At 50.7% G+C, this 19587-nt stretch overlaps 1 protein-coding gene across 1 annotated transcript in view; it reads right to left on the minus strand.

Annotated features, from left to right (window-relative positions):
* Positions 1-3258: 3258 nt before the first annotated feature.
* TEKT3 (tektin 3) overlaps positions 3259-19587 on the minus strand; it is an 87793-nt gene continuing 71464 nt past the window's right edge. Inside the window, exons 2-9 of the mRNA XM_074160183.1 lie at positions 13120-13202; positions 11399-12002; positions 10761-10844; positions 9299-9369; positions 8898-9041; positions 7006-7228; positions 5182-5336; positions 3259-3605 (exon numbers count right to left, since the gene is read on the minus strand). Coding sequence (XP_074016284.1) covers positions 3389-3605; positions 5182-5336; positions 7006-7228; positions 8898-9041; positions 9299-9369; positions 10761-10844; positions 11399-11977 — 1473 coding nt within the window. The 5' untranslated portion in view covers positions 11978-12002; positions 13120-13202 and the 3' untranslated portion in view covers positions 3259-3388. The remainder of the gene's footprint in view (positions 3606-5181; positions 5337-7005; positions 7229-8897; positions 9042-9298; positions 9370-10760; positions 10845-11398; positions 12003-13119; positions 13203-19587) is intronic.

The raw sequence follows: 19587 nt of genomic DNA on the forward strand, positions 1-19587 counted from the left end.
CTCCATCCGAGGGTGGCTAGCAGTGGTCACCGCCGAAATACAGGCAGGCGCCACAATAAATTTGAAAAATGTTTTGTGTACAAACAAGATTCGCCACAGGCTGTGCTGGGAATACTAGAAGATTGACGGGTTTTATAAACACTGAGTAAAAAAAATGTGGATTTCTCACTTTGAATCTCTTCCATGGGATCACTTAAAATTCTTACGATGCTTCAGCTTGAATTTCTAGAATAAAATAATGAGAGTTTAGGAGGGAAAGTGGTTTTTGTATCACTTCAAGGGGCTCAGATGCTAATCTGACAAGGCAGTGATGGACTTCGAGGACTTTGCTGAAAAGGATCAAAGTCTCATTTAACTGTGTCTGTGGCATCACCTGAACCAGCATATGATGGGCTCTGCCACCTTCGGTCCAGTGTACACGTACACCACCCCCTCCCCCAGGCCAGGTGATGAAACCACTCTTAAAACAAGCATTTTCAAATGACACAGTTTCAAATGACACAAAAGGACAAGTTTTTCTCTGTATTTCTTCTTGTGGATAAACTTCTTTAACCCCAAGACTTTGCTCTGTCATCACAATTTTAGGGACTTGCTTCCTGTTCCCTGCCCTGGTGACTGAGACCATTAGCAACAGAGGACTTGAAAAGAAAAGGGGAAGGGGCAGAAATATGGGAACGGGGAAAACAAACAGAAATCCTAGTTTCAAACTGTGCAACTAGAGAAATAAAGAGATCAATATACGGTTTGACTTGCATTTTATGGAGAACCTATAACGCTCCCCCAAACAACGCAGTTCCCATCCATCGCTGAGTCCAATCTATGACTTTCCCAGTGCCCGCGGGTGACATGATCGTCATCCTGGGAGCTTGATGCAGCTTTTATATATAGAATATATTTCATTATTTTTCTTTTTATTATTTTATTAATATTTCATTAAAGTAGTTTAGGCCCTTCTAAACTCTTAAGTCACTTTCTCTCTCTCCCTCTTCTCCTTGAGGTGGAGGAGATCATCTGTCGTTCCTCTCAGTGACCAGTCTGGCGCAAACTATGACAAAATGTATATAAAAATACACATAGAGAGAAATAACTCTCTAAATAAGTATTTCCAGCTGAAGAGCTTGGAGGAGGCTCTCCATGTCGAGAGCATGTCCCCAGCTGGCAGCGAGCATGGGGAGTGCCAGGATCTTGCCCTTTCCCCGGCTCCGGGAGCTGGGTGCCGGGGAAGAGGAGGGTGCCATGCCCCAGGAAGGATGCTGCTGTGGTTACCAAGCCCCACGGCTACCCCACGGCAGGGCTGTGAGAGGAACGGGCCTTTGCTCCAGTGTGAAACTCTGTTTGGGTCAAAACGCACCGAGGGAGAGTGGTTTTTTACCTTTTCTGATCAAACTGGTGGGATGGCGACCTGAAAAGGAGGAGAAAAACCAGAAGGGAAGACATTCAAATTCAGCAAACTTCTAAAAAAAGGGACCTAATACATCTTGGAGACATTTACTTACTTTCCCTGACATTTGTTTTCCACCAAACCAAGAAGAATTTATAAAGTATTTTAGTCCTGTCTGCGTTCATGCCCAAACCCCGACTTCATCCAACTTTTTCCTTTCAACTCCAAGCCAGTCGTCATCACTGATAGAGTCAGGCTGAAATCCCTGGAGAAAATCCCACTGGCTTCAATGAAACCAAAATTTACCCACCGATTCCAAAAGCCAAAAAAAAAACCCCGACCAAGGTTCCCAGCTGGGACATGACTCTGTGTCAGGACACACTCAGATATGTTCAGAAATTGGGGTTTGTGCTCTTCTCCTGCATGGTGACAGCCAATCCTCTGCGAGCTCCTGGGTTCAACCCACAGAGGATAAAGATCTAAACCAGCTTTGAGCTACCTTGTTGCCCAAACTCTTGAGTTCTAGCCTTTTGGTTTCAGCATTCCCAGGTCTAGCCCCTTTCTCAGTCTCCTTCAGGGTCCCAAGAGCAGCCGCTGGTGCTCTGAGGGTGACGATGCTCCGTCCCCTGCAGCTCCCTGCTGAGGGACACAGCGGATGCTGCAAGTCTGCACGGGCTCGAGGAACAACTGGAACGAGACCATGTGAACCAAATCCATCGGGGGATATTAAATTCAAGGACGGCCCTGTCAGCTCAGGAAGTCCTTGAGATACTAATTGCTGGAAGCTGGGAAAGTAGGCAGGGGAAGTATCACAGGGCGCTTGCCTTGCTCTGGTGCTTTTATCTAAGCATCTCCTGTTGGCTCTGTCAGAGCCTGACTCTGGGCCTTGCTGGACTTTGGTCTGAGCCAGCACAGCCATTCCTGTGATCCTACACTGCCCAAATTTTCCTTAGCATTTTGCCAAAGTTTTCTCTCTCTTTTTTTTTTTCTTCATAATAGCAATGAGTTTGGGGTTTTTTTCTGCCTGCTGATGCTGTTCTGGGAATTCTCTCTCCCTCGAGCCTATTAATCTGCCTTAGTTATGCAATATGCTGTGAACATACTTTGTGGCAAGCTTTGATTTCACCCAAATTCATATCAGACCCCTCCAGGACATTAGCTGATTTTTCTTAGGCAACAGAAAGAGGAACGGACCTCGGACTATTACCCATTACTGCTCTTCTGTGTGGGTGGTGATGAAGACGCAACGTGTAGTCCGAGGGTGATCTCAAGAGACTTCAGGACCTTGGGGCGGTCGATAAGGGCATCTGGGGCACAGGTTATTTTTTCCTCTCTTCTCCCAATTGCCAGCAGCGACATTGGAATAGACAGGCCCAGTCTATTAATACGTGGCTCTGTGGCTGGTGTCATCACCACAATTTGGGGTTTTTTGATAATGGGATGGCCTACACAGCACCAGACTTGTGGCATCAGATGGGGTTCGCCTTTCTCAAAGGGGGAAAAGGGAAACATTGCACCCATTTTTAAAAAGGGTGGAAAGGAGGGTACCAACCTGTCAGCCACCCCTCTGTGCCTGGGAAGATCATGGGCCAGATCCTCCTAAAAGCCACGCTAAGGCCCATGAAGGACAGGGAGGTGATTTGAGACAGCCAGCATGGCTTCACCCTGTGCTTTTCCCACATCAGGCACACTCAAAAGGAGGAAAACACCACAGTTTTTCTTCTAAAATCACAGACTGAAAGGGTAGGAATGAATCCCTGTGAGTGGATTTACTCTGAGCCACAGACAGGATATTTTCAGTCACTTTCTGGCACACTACAAAAAAGCGGTGGAAAGAGAAAAGCCAAAAGGAAAAAAAATAATCCTGGTAGACCATATGACACGCAAAGCGACAATTTAATTTCTACTCAGGCTTCCATTAGGAAGTGGAAGTCTAATCATGTATTTTTTAAAGCAAAACCAGGATTCCCTCCCAGAACAGATAACACAGGGTGGGCTGAGCCCAGCCTAAACGGGACCCAGCAGCCGCGTAGTGCTGGGAAAGGTCTTGCGCATCCCCATGCACTTCTCCTGGTCGATGAACAGGGAGTTGGCTTTGACAGCCAGGTCATGCTGCAGGACCGACTTGGCGTGAACCAGCATTTGCAGGGTGACCTCGCTGTCTCGTAGCTGCTGCTGAAGGGTCTGCACCGTCTCATTGATATCATGGACCTCATTGACAAGGCTGGAAAACAGCAAGAGTCCCTCGTTAACAGTCCCATCCTGGGGGTGGTTCTAGCATGGCATTGCTGGTGGGCCCCTTGGGCACAGGATTTCCCCCTTCAGCATGCTCAAACTGACTCAGACACACTATTTCTGGCAGATACATAGAATCATAGAACCATAGAATGGTTTGGGTTGGAAGGGACATTAAAGACTATCCAGTCCCACGCCCCTGCCCTGGGCAGGGACACCTCCCACCAGACCAGGTCACTCAAAGCCCCCTCCAATCTGATCTTGAACCCCTCCAGGGATGGGGCAGCCACAGCTTCTCTGGGCAACCTGAGCCAGGGTCTCACCACCCTCACAGCAAAGAAGTTCTTCCTAATACCTAGTCTAAATCTCCCCTCTTTCAGTGTAAAACCCTTCCCCCTCATCCTATGGCTCCCCTCCCTGATCAAGAGTCCCTCCCCATCTCTCCTGGAGCCCCTTTAGGGACTGGAAGGGGCTCTAAGGTCTCCCCGGAGCCTTCTCTTCTCCAGGCTGAACCCCCCCAACTCTCTTAGCCTGTCCTCACAGCAGAGGGGCTCCAGCCCTCAGAGCATGTTGGTGGCCTCCTCTGGACCCACTCCAACAGGTCCATGTCCTTCCTGTGTTGAGGACTCCAGAGCTGGAGGCAGTACTCCAGGTGGGGTCTCACCAGAGCGGAGCAGAGGGGTACACAGGAAAGCTGAGGGCAGAGCTCCTCTGGACCTTGGTGGGTCAGGCACGGTTTTGTCTGCTCGAAGGCTTTGGCAATGCCAGAGCAGCTCGTGCCACCGAGCAGAGGCAGCTGTGGCTTCCTCTTCCCATTTGGTTTTGCAGGTTTGTTGGTTCCCCCTCCTGGACTTCCCCATGCAGGGGTGCTCCCTGCACCCACGGGTGCACACACAGTGAAACAGTACGGGGAGAGGCTAAAAGCAAAGGTGAAACAAGTGGAGGATGGATAAAACAATGGCGTGTGAGATGCTAAACACTCTGGGGCTGGATGTAAATTGCTTTTAAAAGGCTTCAGATGGAGCTTCACCCAGTGGGCTCCCAGGAGGAGGTGTGAAGTTCGGGGTGCCTCATGGAGGGCAGCCTACTCCTCCATAGCCCCTCAGGGTGCAATCCCAAAGAGCTCACTCTGTCCTTGGAAGGATTTCCAGTGTCCCCAGGGGAGCTGAGGACAGCCCTTACTGCTTCTCCATGTGGTGCACCCTTTCTTGCAGTTACCCAAAAGGAAGGACCTTAAGAGCTCTCAACAGGAGCCTGTTGGAGAGCAAAGGGCTTGTCCTTCAAACCTGAGCCCATCCAGCTGCCGGAAAGCAGAGAGCTTTACCCAAGTGGGAAAAATCCAGCCCCTCATGGAGTGGCATCAGGCTGCACGCACCCATGGTGTACAGCCCCCTTTGTGGGCACAGAGCTCACCCAAAGGCTGGGACGCCCGCTCATTGCTTTTGATATATGGGTGCACTTATGGAAGGAGTATTTAGGAAAAAAAAAAATAACCCCATGATTAATTTCCTCATCCAATGATGCTCCTGAGAGCTACCACCTGTGTCTCCTCCCTCCTGCCTTACCGGAGCTGGGCAGTGTCCCGGCACAGCTCCATGTTTGGTCTCCGAGTGCGCTCGTCCAGCCGGGTCTGAGCCACTTTCAATGGAGGCCCTTGGTCCCTAATGGCCTTCTTGATGTCTTCTATATTCTTCTCGGTCTGGAATATTTCCTGCAGTGTCTGGCGTAAAAAAGAAACACATGCATAAATTAAAAAAATATGTTCTCAAGCAACAACGTAATTTCCCTTTTCTGCCATCCATCTTCAGACAAAAACCCAAGCTCAGTAAGCAGACCCTGGGCTCAGCCCACTGTCACTCTGCCATACATCGAGGCACAGATCCAGCAGCAACTTCTCTTCAGGGAAAAGCTTCTCTTTGCTGTTGCTGTCACATCAGAGGAGGTTTTGGAGCAGTGTTGGATCTATTGAATTACCAGCTCCTCCAAATTACTGCTTGCAGGAGCTGATCATCCATCAATAGCAACTAACAGAGGAAAGGTTTTTAGTGGACGCTCACTGAAGGACGTGGCATCAGCCCATGGTGCTGCAAGCCCAGTCTCCACTCGGTTAATCAATACTGTCCCAAGCACTTTCCAGGAAGCTTTCCATGAGACCCAGGGTTGGAGTCAGGTACCCATCGCTGATCTCCACTTGCTCTGCTTGGCAGAGCGAACACACGGATACCTGTGCAGCAATCATGGATCTCTGAGACTGAAAACATGTCCCTGGAGGAGAAGCAAGCCCGTGAACCCCCCAGCAGGCACCCCAGCAGAGGCCCAGCAAAGATTTTCTGCAGGGCAGCCAGCACCTCTGAAGTGACTACCAGAAGATGGGATGAGCATTGGCATTTTCTGCCAGAAATCCCTGTCCTAGCAGGCTGTCAACTGGGATGAGCAAAAGACAGTATCCCTTGAGATGAAACTGCACTCCCAGCTCATCTTGCTCCAAGAAGAAAGTCCCCACATCATAGAATCATAGAATGGTTTGGGTTGGAAGGGACCTTAAAGACCATCCAGTGCCACCAGGGACACCTCCCACCAGAACAGGTCACTCAAAGCCCCCTCCAACCTGGCCTTGAACCCCTCCAGGGATGGGGCAGCCACAGCTTCTCTGGGGAACCTGAGCCAGGGTCTCACCACCCTCACAGCAAAGAAGTTCTTCCTAATACCTAGTCTAAATCTCCCCTCTTTCAGTTTAAAACTCTTCCCCCTCGTCCTATGGCTCCCCTCCCTGATCAAGAGTCCCTCCCCATCTCTCCTGAAGCCCCTTTAGGGACTGGAAGGGGCTCTAAGGTCTCCCCAGAGCCTTCTCTTCTCCAGGCTGAACCCCCCCAACTCTCTCAGCCTGTCCTCACAGCAGAGGGGCTCCAGCCCTCAGAGCATGTTGGTGGCCTCCTCTGGACCCACTCCAACAGGTCCATGTCCTTCCTGTGTTGAGGACTCCAGAGCTGGAGGCAGTACTCCAGGTGGGGTCTCACCAGAGCGGAGCAGAGGGGCAGAATAATCCCCCCCCTCGCCCTGCTGGCCACGCTGCTGGGGATGCAGCCCAGGATGCGGGTGGTTTCTGGGCTGCCAGTGCACATCGCCGGCTCATGTTGAGCTTCTCATCCACCAACACCCCCAAGCCCTTCTCCTCAGGGCTGCTCTCAGTCCATCCTCCACCCAGCCTGGATTTGTGCTTGGGATTGCCCTGACCCAGGTGCAGGACCTTGCACTTAAATGATACCATAACCAGCTTCTTACGGCGACTGTTCCTCTGCTTGGCCCAAGGTCTGCATGGAGGGTCCCACTTGGGAGGTGTCACTGCAAAGTGGCAGTGTCATACCAAAAGGGAGGGGGGTTCGAGATACCTTGGTCAGGTGGGTCTGAATCTTTCTCTTGGCATCGGTTGTCTCAGCGATGCGGTTGGTGAAGGCGACGTTCACTGTGTTGAACTGCCGCCACATCTCGTTGGCCGTTGACACCAGCAGGTTCTCGATGTCGTCCCGCAGCTTGGCGGAGGCCGCCCGTTCGCTCTGGGAGAGGAGGATGTTGTCATTTGTGAACTTGGTCCATGACTCTGGCACAGAGATCCTGCCGGGGGGGGGGAAAGGAGAGGGCCCCAGTGAGTTGGATGTGGACAGGCACGGACCCTGCCAGGGAGCAGCATGGGTTAAATGAAACATAAGTCTAGTTTTAATTTGTCTGTATGTTATAGTTTAACACCAGCTGGCACCCAGGACCGTGCAGCCACTGTCTCAGTTCTCCCCCTTACCCCCAGAAGGGCAGGGAGAAGAGGGAGAAAAGGAGGGGAAAGGGAAAGGAAAGAACTCGTAGGTGGAGATAAGGACAGTTTAATAGAACAATTACAGAAAATAAAAATAATAATAATGACACAAGTCACTCTCACCACCCCAGTGAATTGGTACCTTCCCAGCCCTGATGGTGGATTCCCACCCCTGGCCAACCCCCATTTCTATACTGAGCATGACATCTATGGTATGAATATTCCATTGGCCTTTCCCTTGTTCTGTCTGTGCTCCTCTCACTTGTATAGGAAGTTGAAAAGAGTCCTTGGAAAGTATAAACATCGCCTAGCAACCACTATAACAATATCGATTGTTGACATTCCTTTCATTGCAATCACTAGAAAGAAAATTAACTCTTTCCCGGCTGAAACCAGGACACCATATAAAAGTGAAACATCTGGACACCATTTGTTCAAAGGATGACATGTTCACGAAAACAACTGTGGTACTTAGCAAAGCTCAGACAAACAAGAGATTCCCCCAGAAAAGCAGAGATTTTAATCAGACCTCATATTGAGATGCTCAAGGCATTTAAGGGCCAAGTGATTCACAGCCTCACGACAACGCGCAGATTGCAGCCAATTCGTTTTGCTCATAACTTGCCTCAGTTTCCTACTAAACTGAACGAGCATAGGATAATATGCAGTTCCCTGTCTGTGCACTCAGGATGAAGCTCACGCCTGTGCACTAGTCCAGAACAAGGTCAACAAAAGACTTAAATACCACATAAGCTCCATTTAAAACGTGCTGATCCTCGGCACATTTTACCCCCCTTTGAATTTTAGCATCAATCCGTTGCAATCCATTTGCCTGCCTAAATATGTCTGAGCTCTGCTGTGAATAATTATTCAAACATTAGAAAAATTGAATCAATCTATGTCCCTCCCTAAACTGCTTGCATCTGTGCGAGGAGCAGATTTATTCCCTCAGCTCTTTGCCACTCGGGGCATAACTCTGCGAGTGCTGGTTTAGGTCACCATTCATTCACTGCCGATCCAAAGATGAATTCCTGGCACCCCAGAGCAGCTGAACTCTCTCCCAGGACCGTGCTCTCTATTTCTCCGTCTTCTGTGTCGTTTCGGCTCCCTGCCAGGCCCTCTCCCTGCTGGGGTGAACCCCCCAGACTTTACGTCAATGAAGAGCACTCAGGCAAGCACTGACACATCTTAGAAAATATGCATAAAAGTGATGAGCTGTGCAGAGGTGCTCAACTGAGTTGTCAGGCTGACTTCTGAACCCTGGTAGAATGTTTAATTACGCGGGACTCGCTTTCACCCTCTGGATGTTCGGTATCCGACTGAAAAGCAGGGGGTCGTGCTCCCTTTGTGGGATGTGGAGAGAAATGGCCCCTGTGAGGTGGGTGTCTCCAGGGGCATGGATGTGCCTTTATGGTGGGCTGGGGACAACTTGTCCTAGGGATAGCTTGCTGCTGGGGACCCACAGCATGCACTCACGTGGCATCGATCTGCTCCACCCCTCGGTAGTAACCAATGCCCTGGGAGGTGTTCATCAGGTGGTGGCACTTGTCATCGATCTGGTGGGCCACCTGCTTGTTGGCCAAATCCTTCTCCAGCTTGTGCTGGGCTGCCCAGTTGGACCTTCAAGATGCAAACAAGAGCCATGAGTAGGGATGTATGGGTGGAATGGGCCCCCATTCCACTCCCCACACCCCCTGGGCAGCTCTGTCCTCCCATGAGCATCACTGCCTGCGCCCCATGGAGCCTCTGTGGACTTTACACCTGCAGGGTGTAAAGGTAAAGGGTGTAAAGGTAGAGGTCAGGGTCTGCTGGGGGTTCACATCACAACTGCAAATGCACATCAGCCCTACGGCATGAGAGAAGGAGCTCCTCCTTACTCGAGCTGGCCTCTTGCCTTCTCCAGGAACTGCTGCATCTTCTCCTGGCACGACCTGATGACATCAACTTCCTGGACAAAGGCAAAGCAGGACCCCATCAGTGTCCACACTCACTCATCCTGGTCACACTCGTCCCCTCCGACCTCTCCAACCCTGCACACAGCAAGAGCTCACCTGCTTGTCTTTCTCCCCAAAGCAAACAGGGGGGGAGTGGGGAAGGTGCCCCCAACCCCAGTGCAATCTCTTGTGCAACTGAGCCTGGCCCAGCGACCGGGAGGGGACAGAAGGGTGCTGTGGCCGCAGCCATGGCCTTTGCATTCACTTTCAGGGTGAGTCAATAAGTATTTTTTCATCTTGAGATCAGTGTCAAGTGGTGGTTAGTCCCACTGCAGGGACAGGGACAGATCCTGACCTGGCATGGACAGGCAGAGCGGTTCCCTGGACCAGCAGCGCTACACACCTCCATCCCCCAATCAGCAGCTACCCTTTTTGCTCCCCAAATGTTTTCCTCCCCAGGAGAAATCCCATCCATATGGCACAAGAGGAGATGGACTTGACTTTGGTGTAAATCCCCAGGCTGAATTTCTAAGACACATTCAGCTCCACTGGAGGAGGGCGTGTGTTGCTCCCAGCAAACTTGATTTCAGCACAAACCCATTACGTTTGTGAAGCCCCAGCTACTGGAGGCAGGTGATTAGAGCTCCAAATCCAGTAATTTTTCAGCGCTCCTCTCTGCAGGAGCCAACTGAAAAGCACGTCCCAAACACTTGCCATTGTGGAGATACCAGCTCTGATTGTTTTCCTAAAATCTCATGACCTTTAAACTAACCTTTTAATTTTCTAGGGCCTGACTCATAAGAAAAAATCTAATGGAGCAGTGGCTTCACAGTCCCAGGGGCTGCGATTTCCTTCCCAGTTTCACGATGCCTTTGCCGTGATTATGTGTCACTGTACCCTGTGTTAGGATCCCATCTCCTGTGCCAGTTCTTGTTGTGTTGGCTTTTTATTCGTAATTTAAAGCAGACTATATAAAGGCAGGCGGGAGTGCACGTTTTTATGATTTCTATAAAACACATTGCCTAAGAACACATCGCAGCAGCCCGACTGCGGCCACGCTGCTCTGAGCAAAGCAAAGCTGGGGGCAGATGTAATATCTTTTGTTAGATCTACTAATATAGTCGGGAAAAACAGAGAAGCTGTCAGGCACACACTGCCCTCTCCATATCTGTGTGTTGATGTGTGTGTGATATATATATATATTTATGTGTGTGATGTAGATGTGTGTGGGCACGCTGCTGCGTGGGTGGACACCCCGTCCCCTGCCCCAGCAGGTTTTGGGGGTTTGAAGGGTTTGGCACCTCACCAGCACTAAGGAACCAGTTAGGGAACGAGGCTGAGTAGCCTGTTCAGGGAAGTTTAGGTAAAAATAGCTTTAACACCTGATCCGAGTTGCCAAACTTACTGCGAAGAGCTGTTTCTCCACATCGTCATGGACCAGGTCGATGCCCATCCTCTTCTCCCGGTGAAGTAAGCACTCCTGTGCGACCTGTTGGGGACATGCCATCACTGCTGGCTGAAGGGGCAGGGTTCTCTATGGGGACGGTCCCCACCTCAAGTAATGTAAGAAAAGAAATTCTGGGTGGGCACAGAGATGAAAAGAGGGGAAAAAAGTGCCTAGGACACCTGGTTTAGCTGACAACGAGCAGCCGAGCTGCAACATCAGCATTAAATCAACATGAGGGAGCAGACGTGCCCCTGGTGCAGCCACAGCTGAAATCAGGGACCTATGTTAGCCTTGAGGCTGACCTCGCCAGGTCCTCGTAGTAACACGTGGGCTTTTGTCTCCCAAACCAGGATTTTAGATGTACCGCTTATAAAAATATTTGGTTAAGCAAATGCTGGTCTGATGTGCTCAGCACGTGCTGATAGGGGATGCAGCAGAAGGCAAAGGGTTTGTTTATTACTAACTTAACGAATGGTCTCTTAATAAAAACTTTCTAGACATTATGGAGCTGCAGTGAAACTTAATGAGACGTTTGAATGGCTGCAGATGTTTCAGCAGCAGGATGCAGCCTGCAGCCCCCTGGAACGGGTGCTCACCTGGAGAGGGGCCTCTGACTCGGCCAAGGCTCTCTCCAGCCTGCTCTTCACGTCTGTGAGTGCGTTGGTCTCCCCGATCATCTCGTCTAGCTCGTGGCAGAGCTCCGATTTCCAAAACGCAATGTCATTGGCACGCACTCCCAGGTTTTTGGTGCTTTCTACTTGTGTTTTCCTTGTCTGCTGGTATTTATCGTCAATCAGGAGGGAGGTGTCAACTGTCAGACGCTCTGCGTTCTTCTGGGAGGTCTCTGCCTCTTTGTAGTTGGTCTGGTTGGACTTGTACCAGTCTTCAGGGGTGTACTGGGTGAAGACGGTTGTTCTGTTGTAAATAGAAGGAAGCTTCTCGCTGGCGGTTATCCCCTGGGAACTTTTGGAAAAGGGAGCCAAAGTTGTTTTGAGGGCAGCTGTTTTATAGTAGGTGCTGGGCATCCAGGGGAGGCTGTAGCTCTGAGGCAAGGGGCGGTAAGGAAATCGATTCCTGTAGCTTGAAGCCATGGCGTGGACTGCAGGGAGAAACCTGGTAGGGAAGGACCTTGGATGGGCGAATTTTGCCGTTAAGGGAAAGCCGACAGACTCCATTCTTGAGCGCTGCTGTTCGTGTGTCCTGCACAGAGGAGGAGGCAGAAGACAACCTCACTCAGTAAGCTCCTGCACTGGCCTTACTCCTTACAGCAACACATGCAACTTATAACACAAACAGCGATGCACACAGCGCCCACGCAGCGCCTGTACAGGCCTAAAGCTCTTGAAAACAAATCCCTTCCGACAGCACCCCAAGCATTTGTATATAAAAGCATTTGACGCTGTTGTTAGTATCTAGCGTCAGGTCCTGAAATGCAGAGAAAAATCGAACCATGGCTGCTGAGGAGAATGACAGATACTACGTGCCTTCATTTTCCTTAAATCTGTCAATCCGGTGAAACCGGAGTTGCTGATTGTCTGCTGTTCATTTGTTTCTATCGGCTGGTGTATCTGCGGATCTTATAGCCCTCCAAACATCGTTTTCTCTTTGAAAGTTCCATTCCCAGCCCCGATAGCTGGGCCCTGTTGGACACACAGCTCCTACCAGCCCAGCACCTTTTGTGGGTGAGGGACTCCATCCTCACAGAATCACAAAATCATAGAATGGTTAGAGTTGGAAGGGACCTTAAAGATCATCGAGTTCCAACCCCCTGCCATGGGCAGGGACACCTCCACTAGAGCAGGTTGCTCAAAGCCCCATCCAGCCTGGCCTTAAACACTTCCAGGGATGGGGCATCCACAACTTCCCTGGGCAACCTGTTCCAGTGCTTCACCACCCTCACAGGAAAGAATTTCCTCCTAATATCTAATCTAAATCTCCCCTCTTCCAATTTAAAACCATTACCCCTTGTCCTGTCACTACACTTCCTGACAAAGGGTCCCTCTCCGGCTCTCCTGTGGGCTCCCTTCAGATATTGGAAGGCTGCTATGAGGTCTCCCCGGAGCCTTCTCTTCTCCAGGCTGAACAACCCCAGCTCTCTCAGCCTGTCTTCATAGGGGAGGTGCTCCATCCCTCTGATCATCTTCGTGGTCCCCCTCATCCCCTCTTATCTTCACTTAAATGGTGAATCAAGGAGTCTGCAGGTGGGCTGAACTTTGCAGGACTATATCCAAATTTGACCCACCACCACCACCTATTTCAGCCTCAAAAGAATGGCTGTCTCTTGCCTTGCAAAGGAAGAAAGATGTGGATGGCTCACCTGATGAAAGATCAATGTGCGTGGAATGGAGATATCCCAGTGTCTTTTCAGAGTGGCTTGTAAACACCAGCCTTGCAGTAGCCCTAGGAGGAATGGCCACATGTGAAGATTTTGCTACCGATAACTGCATACTGCCCTTTCCAGATTGAGGTTATCAATTGTTATCAGAAATATAATGCAGAGGGCCACCAAATGTACCTAATGCATCTCACCTGAGGACACCAAATGTACCTAATGCATCTCACCTGAGGACAAACACTCAGGAGGGTGTGTTGTGCTCAATACAAAGCTCTTGTAAGGTTACAAGTGTCACCCACTGGCAGGAATAAGTCCCTCTGGCTGTTGCAGCCAGCTGGACATGTCCTTCCCCTAATGCCATCCTGTCCCCGCTGCTCCCAGCCTGGCCCAGAGCCCTAGTGGATTAGGACACTGGTGTGCTACAGCAAGATCCCTGGGTGGGAGCAGGGTTTGACACAAAGCGTGTGCTAAATCCCATTTGTTACAGCATGAAATCCACTTTATTCCTTTAAAAAATGGGATGTTTGCATGGAACAAACTCTCTTTTATTCTAGAACAAAGCAGCCACACAAGCGACCACATGACTAGAGGTTTAATTGCTCCTCCTGGGCTACCCCCATCACTTTGCATGCGTAGGCGAGCTGAGAGAGGCTGGCTTATTTTTAAAATCATCAGACCCTGGGGAAAGAGGGTTTCTTTCAGTTTAGTCACCTCTGCAACAAGGCAGGCCTCTCTCTACACAAGGGCAGGACCAAGGAGTCACGGTTTCCTCCCGGAAAGCTTAAAAGGCGATAGACGGGAGGCTGCCTGGGAGCTGCTGGAACTGGACACCGGGAGGCAACCCTCTTTAATGCCAGATGCTCCCTTCCTTGGAGCCGTGCCCATTTACACCAGGTGATGAGCAGACAACACAACTCATTAAACAACACGGTTTCCAACATCCAGCTACGGGGAAAGGTGACTTTTTGCATCACCCCTGCCTGTAAGGGTTTGATGCTCTCAGGTGGGAAGCGCCTCCAAACACAGCTATTAAATGAACGAGCTGCAAACGCAGGAGAATAACAGGTCCTTTAGTTAGGGCAAAGCAGAAAAAAAATAGGGATGAGTCAGAGGGCAAAAGTGCACAGCCTGAAGCTGGGAAATCATGGAACTTTGGTATTTTCAAGCCTTGCCCAATTTTGGCCACGGGCTGCCCCGGTACCTGACTCGAGAGCAGCACAACCGCGGGCACCGAGTCTCGCCCCAGGACCCAGCCCGGCGGAAGGGGCTGTGGGACAGGCAGCGGGAAGCTCACACCCTCAAATTTAGCAAAGAAAGAAAAAACACTTTTGCAAACACGACCCTCTGAGCCAGTTTGGCAGAACCGAGGACGCAATGTCTGCGCTCAGGTCCAACAAAAACCACTGTGTGTGCCGGTTCCCACAAACCAGTCCCTTCAGCCCTTTTGTCCCGGCTCGGGATAGAATCACAGAATCTTCTTGGTTGGAAGGGACCTTTGAGATCATCGAGTCCAACCCAAAAAAAAAAAAAAACAAACCCAAAAAAAACCAAACAAAAAAAACCCCAAAAACCCCACGACTGCACTTTCCCTAGCTCCGTGTCACTTCTTTATACCTGAGAAACAGCGTTCAGAGGGTGGGAGACAGCTTCTTTGGCTCCCACCCCTGCAAATAAACTATCGCCTTTCAGATACCGACAGACACAGGTTTAGAAAAAGGAGAAAAATCCCTCGGGAATGGACCGGGGTTAGTTTTCCCTGCGTTTCCAACTGAAATAAATGCCCTTGCATCCCCCTCGGGATAACCCATCCCCGCGTGACGCTTTCTGCCATCCCTGAACACGGACACGTGACAGGAGCCCCCAACCACCTTGTTTGGGTACATCTGGAGGACAGAAGAGATATTGGGGGGGGGGGGATTAGGAGAAATACCTGCCTTTTGCCCCCGCAGAGGCCTGGGGGGTGTCCGGGGCGGGGGGTGGGGGGCTGCTACTCAGTGCTGTGCTGTCGGGGTGGGTGGCAGCACTGCCAGACACAGCAGCATCCCCAGTGCCCTCAGTGTCACAGGACCAGGGCAGCGTTGCCACGGGCGCAGGGTGCTCAGTAACCGGGTTCTGCGCGAGCAACTCCCTGCAGCCGCTGTGGCAAACTGAGGCAGCAGTTGGGCAACCCAGGGCTCCCCATGCGCAACCTGGGGTCACCCCTGGGCAAGAAAATACCCTCACATGGCATCCTAGATTCTGCCCTGGGCAACCTACCGCCCTCAATGGACAAATTTGTGCAGCCCCTGGCCAACCTGGTGCAGCTGTTGGGCAACTGCTGAGCAGCTGGACAATGCTCTTAGTCGTATTTGGGTTTAGGTAGTCCTGCAAGGAGCAGGGAGTTGGACTTAACGGTCCTTATGGGTCTCTTTCTCAACTTGAGATATTCTATGATCCTATGAACTCAGTGCCCTCAGTGGGCAACCCAGTGCCACCCCTGGGCAACTCAGTGCAGACTCTGTGCAACCTCGTGCCTTTGCTGGGCAACTCGATCCCATCCCTGGACAACCCCCAGTGCCATCAATGTGCAGCCCAATGTAGTCCTTAGGCAACCTAGTGCCATCCCTGGGCTACCAAGTGCCACCCGTGGGCAAAACAGTGCCCTTACTGGGCAACCTGGTGCCAGCACTGGTTCTGCTGGGCCAGCCGGTGGCCGAGTGAAGGGCTCGCTGGGGCAGGCAGGTAGACCAGGGTGGGGGTGCTGGCACCCCAGGTGAGGAGATGCACGGTGTCCCCAGGAGCCCCACCACAGCACAGCCTCTCGCGGCACCAGGGCATCATGCACCAGTGACACTGGGAAGGATTCCTGCGAGAGGGTCTTTCCCCAGTTATTTCAGGTTTTAGCCTGAGAAAAGGCACTGGAATGTGAGGAGTCTGGCGGTGGTTAGCACAGCTGCTCCGGCTGACTCAAGGGGGTTTCTCTACAACTTCTGAAAACACCCATCAGGCCTGCTGTAAGGACCTCTGTGTCCCGCTTTATCCAGAGGACACATTTTCATTTGCTTCATTTTACCGCTTCAGATTACCCGAGAGCTGTATGGGTGGTTCATCAAATGCTCAGGCTGATACATCTGCCTTCTCACAGCCTTTGTCAGTCACCTCTCATTTTCCCAGTGATTGCAACTGCGGACTGAGACTGTACCAAAATGTTTTACAGCTTCTCATGCAGTGACACCCAGCCCCACCACTCCTACCTTCTGCACACACACACATGGAGCTGGGCTCCACGGGAAAGCTGTGCCTCTGCTGCCAAAGATCTGACATAAAGGATAACTCAGACTGTTTCATGTATACAAAGGTTAGCACGCTTTGATTTCACTCTAAACACACGTCTTGCTTTAGCCGGGTGAAGGATCAACTTAATCAAACTGAAATAAGAAGTTCAGCACACACAAGCTGCTTTTCCATAGCTAAACCAGAGAAAATAATTTCAAAGAATCAAAGAATGATTTAGGTTGGAAGGGACCTTAAAGCCCATCCAGTGCCACCCCCTGCCCTGGGCAGGGACACCTCCCACCAGAACAGGTCAGTCAAAGCCCCATCCAACCTGGCCTTGAACCCCTCCAGGGATGGGGCAGCCACAGCTTCTCTGGGCAACCTGGGCCAGGCTCTCACCACCCTCACAGCAAAGTTCTTCCTGAGGTCTGAATCTCCCCTCTTCTGGTTTAAAACCATTTCCCCTCACCCTATGGCTCCCCACCCTGATCAAGAGTCTCTCCCAATCTCTCCTGGAGCCCCTTTAGGGACTGGAAGGGGTTCTAACGTCTCCCTGGAGCCTTCTCTTCTCCAGGCTGAACCCCCCCAACTCTCTCAGCCTGTCCTCACAGCAGAGGGTCTCCAGCCCGCCCAGCATCTCCATGGCCCTATTTCAATTCCCTAATCTCAATTAAAGCAAGCCAGCCTCTGCCCCTCAGCAGGATGTGCACACACCTTCCGACCAGCCCCGCTCTCTGGTCCTCACAACGCTCCCAGCCTCCATCTGTGCCCGCTCTCCCTCCCTGCCCGGAGCTGATTTTGCTCAGATGAATCGCTGCACGATGAGGGGCACCACTAATTGTTGTAGGCAACCACACCATTTTTGAAGTATTCGCTAAATTAAGCAATAATAATTAGACAATATTGCAAAGCACGCAGACCAGGACTTTCTGGGGAAGCACCCATGAGCCCCGCGATGCAGAGGGACAGCAGGGGACAACAAAATGGATAAAGCTTCGGTCCCACCGTAGCGTCTGGAATGGCTTTTCAAGTGAAGGGCTCATGACCTACCTAAAAGCTACAAAGAGGAGGAGAAGTGGCACGGGAAAAACAGTCAAATCCACAAGTGACTCTCATGCAAGTTATCAACCACACACAGTAAGTGGTCCCCAGATCCCTCACGCACTGGGTACCACACCGAATTAAGTCGACTATTCATATCATCTCCATTTATTCAAGTAATTAAACTCAGCTCCTTAATTGTGACTCCTACAGCAGCAAATTCACTAAAATTACAAAGCAACCACTCCCGGTTCTGGTGGGGCACGTCCAGTTCTGATGGACCTGTGAGAACACGGTTTGTCCCGAAGCCTTGACCATTTTAGCTCAGAATAAAAAAAAAACCACCACCCCCCCCCCCCAAAAAAAAAACACCCCAAAACAAACCAAAAATGCAAACAGGGTAAAAACAGAGGCTGAAGTCAAGCAGGGGTTCCAATTTTCAGCACGTCAGCCCAGGTTTTCCTAGTTGACTAAATTGGAATTTCAAGGGATACATTTAGATACCTAAGTACAAAATCTGCTGCCAAAAGCTGTCAATCTTTCTGTCGCAGCTCTACATTCTCACTGTCTATTAATATAGCATTACGCTGGATCATAAGCTGCCCTTCTGAAAATACCCAAATCCAGATCTTTTATAGCATCCGTCATGAGCCTACATGTACCCATAACACTGCCCGGTCCCAGTTTTATGCCACTTTTGTCTATTCCTCTCTCTCCTGTAAACACCGTACCTGCCTGAAAGGCATCAATTGTCTATTCAACAGAAGAATAATTTTCAAAAGTCACATAAATTGATGGAGGATGAAAAAAAAAATTAAACTGTGTGTGCTGTCACGCTGAAGAACAGGGATGCTCACAGGCAGAGCACGCTCCTGTCCAGCCCAGGGCTATTCAAACAGGCGTCAAGATTTTATCTCCTAATGAATCCAAGGCTGGCTCTTAGGGACAAGCCGCACACATACCTGCAGCCATGGACATGGTCCTGCAGCAGGATCCACCTGGCCAGGAAACACAGGAGATTTTCCAGGGTTTTACAGATTTTCCCTCATTCTGGTGACAATTATGAGTGGACTGTAAAACACGGATGGCCAAGGACACTCGAGGTGAGGCCTGGGCTGCTTTGATGTCTGCACGTGGCCAGTGGAAAAAGATGGTGATGGCCATGACTGAGACCCCTGCCTCCACGGCAGAGGCTGGGACAGGCATGAGGACTGGGAGGTTGGACACCGAAAATGGAGGAGAGGGAGAGAAGGCCGAGCAGGTTGACAAGGAGAAAAACCCAGCTTTGGACGTAGGCAGATCCACTGGAGATCATCTGGGGCTTTCCCTTCGTCTGCCAACAGCTCCCCAAACTGTCTTTTCTCCATGGCTGGAGAAGCCCAAGTGTTTGTGCCAGCTCTTCCACAGCTCCATGCAGGACCTGGAAGTGTCACCATCCTGCTGGTTGGACTTCTTAGAAAACCCAGCTCCCCACTCTGCTGGCAGACACCTCTCTGCACTCTGCAGGCAGACAGCAGAGCCCCAGCAGAGCAAGCATCCACATATAAATAATGGGCAACGCCAAATTTAAATCTGTGGTTAATTCCAACATTTGAGTCACTTCCTTGGTATCTTTCACTGGCTACAGAAATGTAGTCCATCAGCAGACTGCCCCAGCAGGACCTGACTCCTCTCCCTTGCTCTGGTTTAAGGTGGGATGACCTCTGTGATGTCCATGAGCCTGTTCTGCAGTAAATAGAGCATAAGGCAGGGAAGAACCAGACCATGGTTGATGCTGCAGCGCAGCCGGGACTGTCTGCACATGTTGGCCAAGGCTTGAGAAACCACTTTGCCTTGTCAGCACGTCAGGATGTGCAGTCCCACCCCACACCCAGTTCTGACACAGGGGCTATTCATAGGAAAACTGTTAAAAATGTGCGTTGTGAAACCTTTCCTTTCTCTGAGGTGGAAGCCTGTTGTATGTATCCTATTGCCCTGGAAGAGGCATGAGCAACAGCCCAAATATTTTGCACAAATCAGTGACAGTTCCCTAAAGTGAATCATTCCTTATCTGTGTGTTTCACGTGCATTTTTTTTTTAACATTCTTGAGGGGATTAGTGATTGTTTTCCCAGAACCTGCATTTTCTGCTGAAGTTCACATCTCCTTTTCCACC

Source organism: Numenius arquata, chromosome 17, assembly GCF_964106895.1.
Source record: "Numenius arquata chromosome 17, bNumArq3.hap1.1, whole genome shotgun sequence".
Taxonomy (NCBI): domain Eukaryota; kingdom Metazoa; phylum Chordata; class Aves; order Charadriiformes; family Scolopacidae; genus Numenius; species Numenius arquata.